Source organism: Dendrobium catenatum, unplaced genomic scaffold (assembly GCF_001605985.2).
Source record: "Dendrobium catenatum unplaced genomic scaffold, ASM160598v2 fragScaff_scaffold_134, whole genome shotgun sequence".
Taxonomy (NCBI): Eukaryota; Viridiplantae; Streptophyta; class Magnoliopsida; order Asparagales; family Orchidaceae; genus Dendrobium; species Dendrobium catenatum.
This window is the reverse complement of record NW_021318596.1, coordinates 213,824-215,780: the sequence shown is the minus strand read 5'-3', so window position 1 is coordinate 215,780 and position 1,957 is coordinate 213,824. Positions and strand designations below refer to the sequence as shown.

General features: G+C 49.2%; 1 protein-coding gene across 1 annotated transcript; it reads right to left on the bottom strand.

The window, feature by feature from the left end:
- Window positions 1–232: 232 nt before the first annotated feature.
- Window positions 233–1,618, bottom strand: LOC110108346 (aspartic proteinase CDR1-like). The gene has a single exon (XM_028700379.1). It carries the CDS (start codon window positions 1,616–1,618, stop codon window positions 233–235), a length of 1,386 nt encoding a protein of 461 aa, XP_028556212.1.
- Between the last annotated feature and the right edge of the window lie 339 nt (window positions 1,619–1,957).

Sequence of the window (1,957 nt, the reverse complement as noted above, 5' to 3'; positions counted from 1 at the left end):
CATTATTAGTTGTCCCTGTTTGATCAATAGCCGATTCTCATAGTAATAATACAATTTAAAGCTTTGCACGATGGAGCAGAAAGAGCAGAGATTGAGCATTCAGTAACATATATAATAAGATCGATCGAGTAACAAACAATAAGTACAAGTGATGAGGGCATATACATCCATTAATTAACAAAGACCTCGACGTTCGACGTCAGAAATCATGCATGTACCGAATGATAATAATTTAGAGATGGGCGCAGTCTGCGGGTGCCAATGTGAGCTGCATGGCGCCGAGATCGTATTCGATATGGAAGTTTTGCTGTGCGATATTACCGAAGATGTTGATACCAATTCCATCGCTGGATATCAAAGCCAGGCACAGAACATTGGTGGCGGATTCGATGAAGGCATTTGACTTGTGCAGAACGACTGCCGCGCCGCCGGAGAAGTGGAAGGTTATGTCGGGGAATTTTGCATTATTTCCCCCTTCACCAGACACATCGAAGCATAGACTGAATAGCCCTTCGGGATCCGTCACTCGCGGAAGCTTCACGCTGCTCAAAACCTTGCTTGTCACGGACTGCAATGCCTCATCGTCAATGAGAGTGAGGGTGGTGCCGGAGTCAATGATGATATTGCCCCCAACATCCTTGGCTTTTTTCGCATTTGTCGACGCTGCCGGCTTCACGTTTACTGCTCCGGCTTGTCCGGACACGCTAATCTGCTCGAGGCTGAGGAAGTAGAAGGTGTCGGGGTAGCCGGGGATCAACGGAGTGGTGACCGCGCCATTGGAGCCACCTGGGACGACTGCGTTCGAGCCGAAGTTAAGACGGCTAGTGGCAGATGTTTGGTCTGCGGAAGGGAGGCAGTAGGAGAACTTATTATCGATGGCAGAGCCGAGCTGGCGGATGAGAGAGAGCTGCCCTCCCCCGAGGCCAACGAGACCTCCTTCGTTCTGATCAAAGGTTCCATTGCTGCGATGGGTACAGCCGAAGAAGCTTTTGGGGAATTGGACGCGGCGGCCGCCGATGGCGTCGAAGCTGATTGTCTCCGTGGAGAGAAAGCCATCAACGAAGGATCCATCACCATAGGCATAGTTATACTCGCACTGGGATTCAGAACCGCAACTGCCCTGTGGTAAAGCAGAGCATGATTCTGCCTCGCAAGAGACGACTTTGTAGGTGGAGGAGGCTTGCGGGTCGAATAAGGGGGCTGACTGGTGGTAACACTCGTCGCATGGCTTGCATTGGATCCAAATAAGGTCGCTGCCCGTGTCGGCGATGGCGAGGATCTTCTCAGCAGGAGATCCCAAGTAGATGCTCATCAGATACTCGAAGGTATTTGGTGTGATATCGGAGTAGAAGTTGTCGGCAGCTGCGGGGGCTGATGCAGGGGATTCGGAGAGTGTGCTTTTTTGCATGGCTTGTCGGAAGTAGGTGGCGCGGGCGCGGGAACGTTGGGCGGCCGCTTTGAGGCGGGAGTGAGCGGTGGAGGTGGGGTCGTAAAAAGGAGATTTTGGTGAATCGCGGTGAATAAGCTCCATGGAAAATCCGCCCTTGCTGTATGCGAGAAGCGGAAGTAGCCCAGCAGCTGAGAGGATGAGAAGGGAAACCACCACAGAAGACGCCATTGTCAACTCCTTGTATCTTAAACGTTACTATAATTCCTTACTGCTTTTGTCGGAGTTGCTCTGCTGAATGCCAACCATAAACCATTTCTATTTATATATAGATAGATCGAGAGACAATGGGAGAGATAGACGAAAGAACTATTCATCATTTCATTATCGCTCACTATTAATTAATAAAATCTAAAACAGAAACTGGACGTCCCATTGCCTGCGGGACGGAACTCTGGTATGATAACCTAACGTAGCTTCCCTGCAACCAAAATTGGACGTCGCTTAATTGAAATTACGCTCTTGATTGGTCTTTCTTTAATTAAAAATAGTTTAATCACAATTTAATGT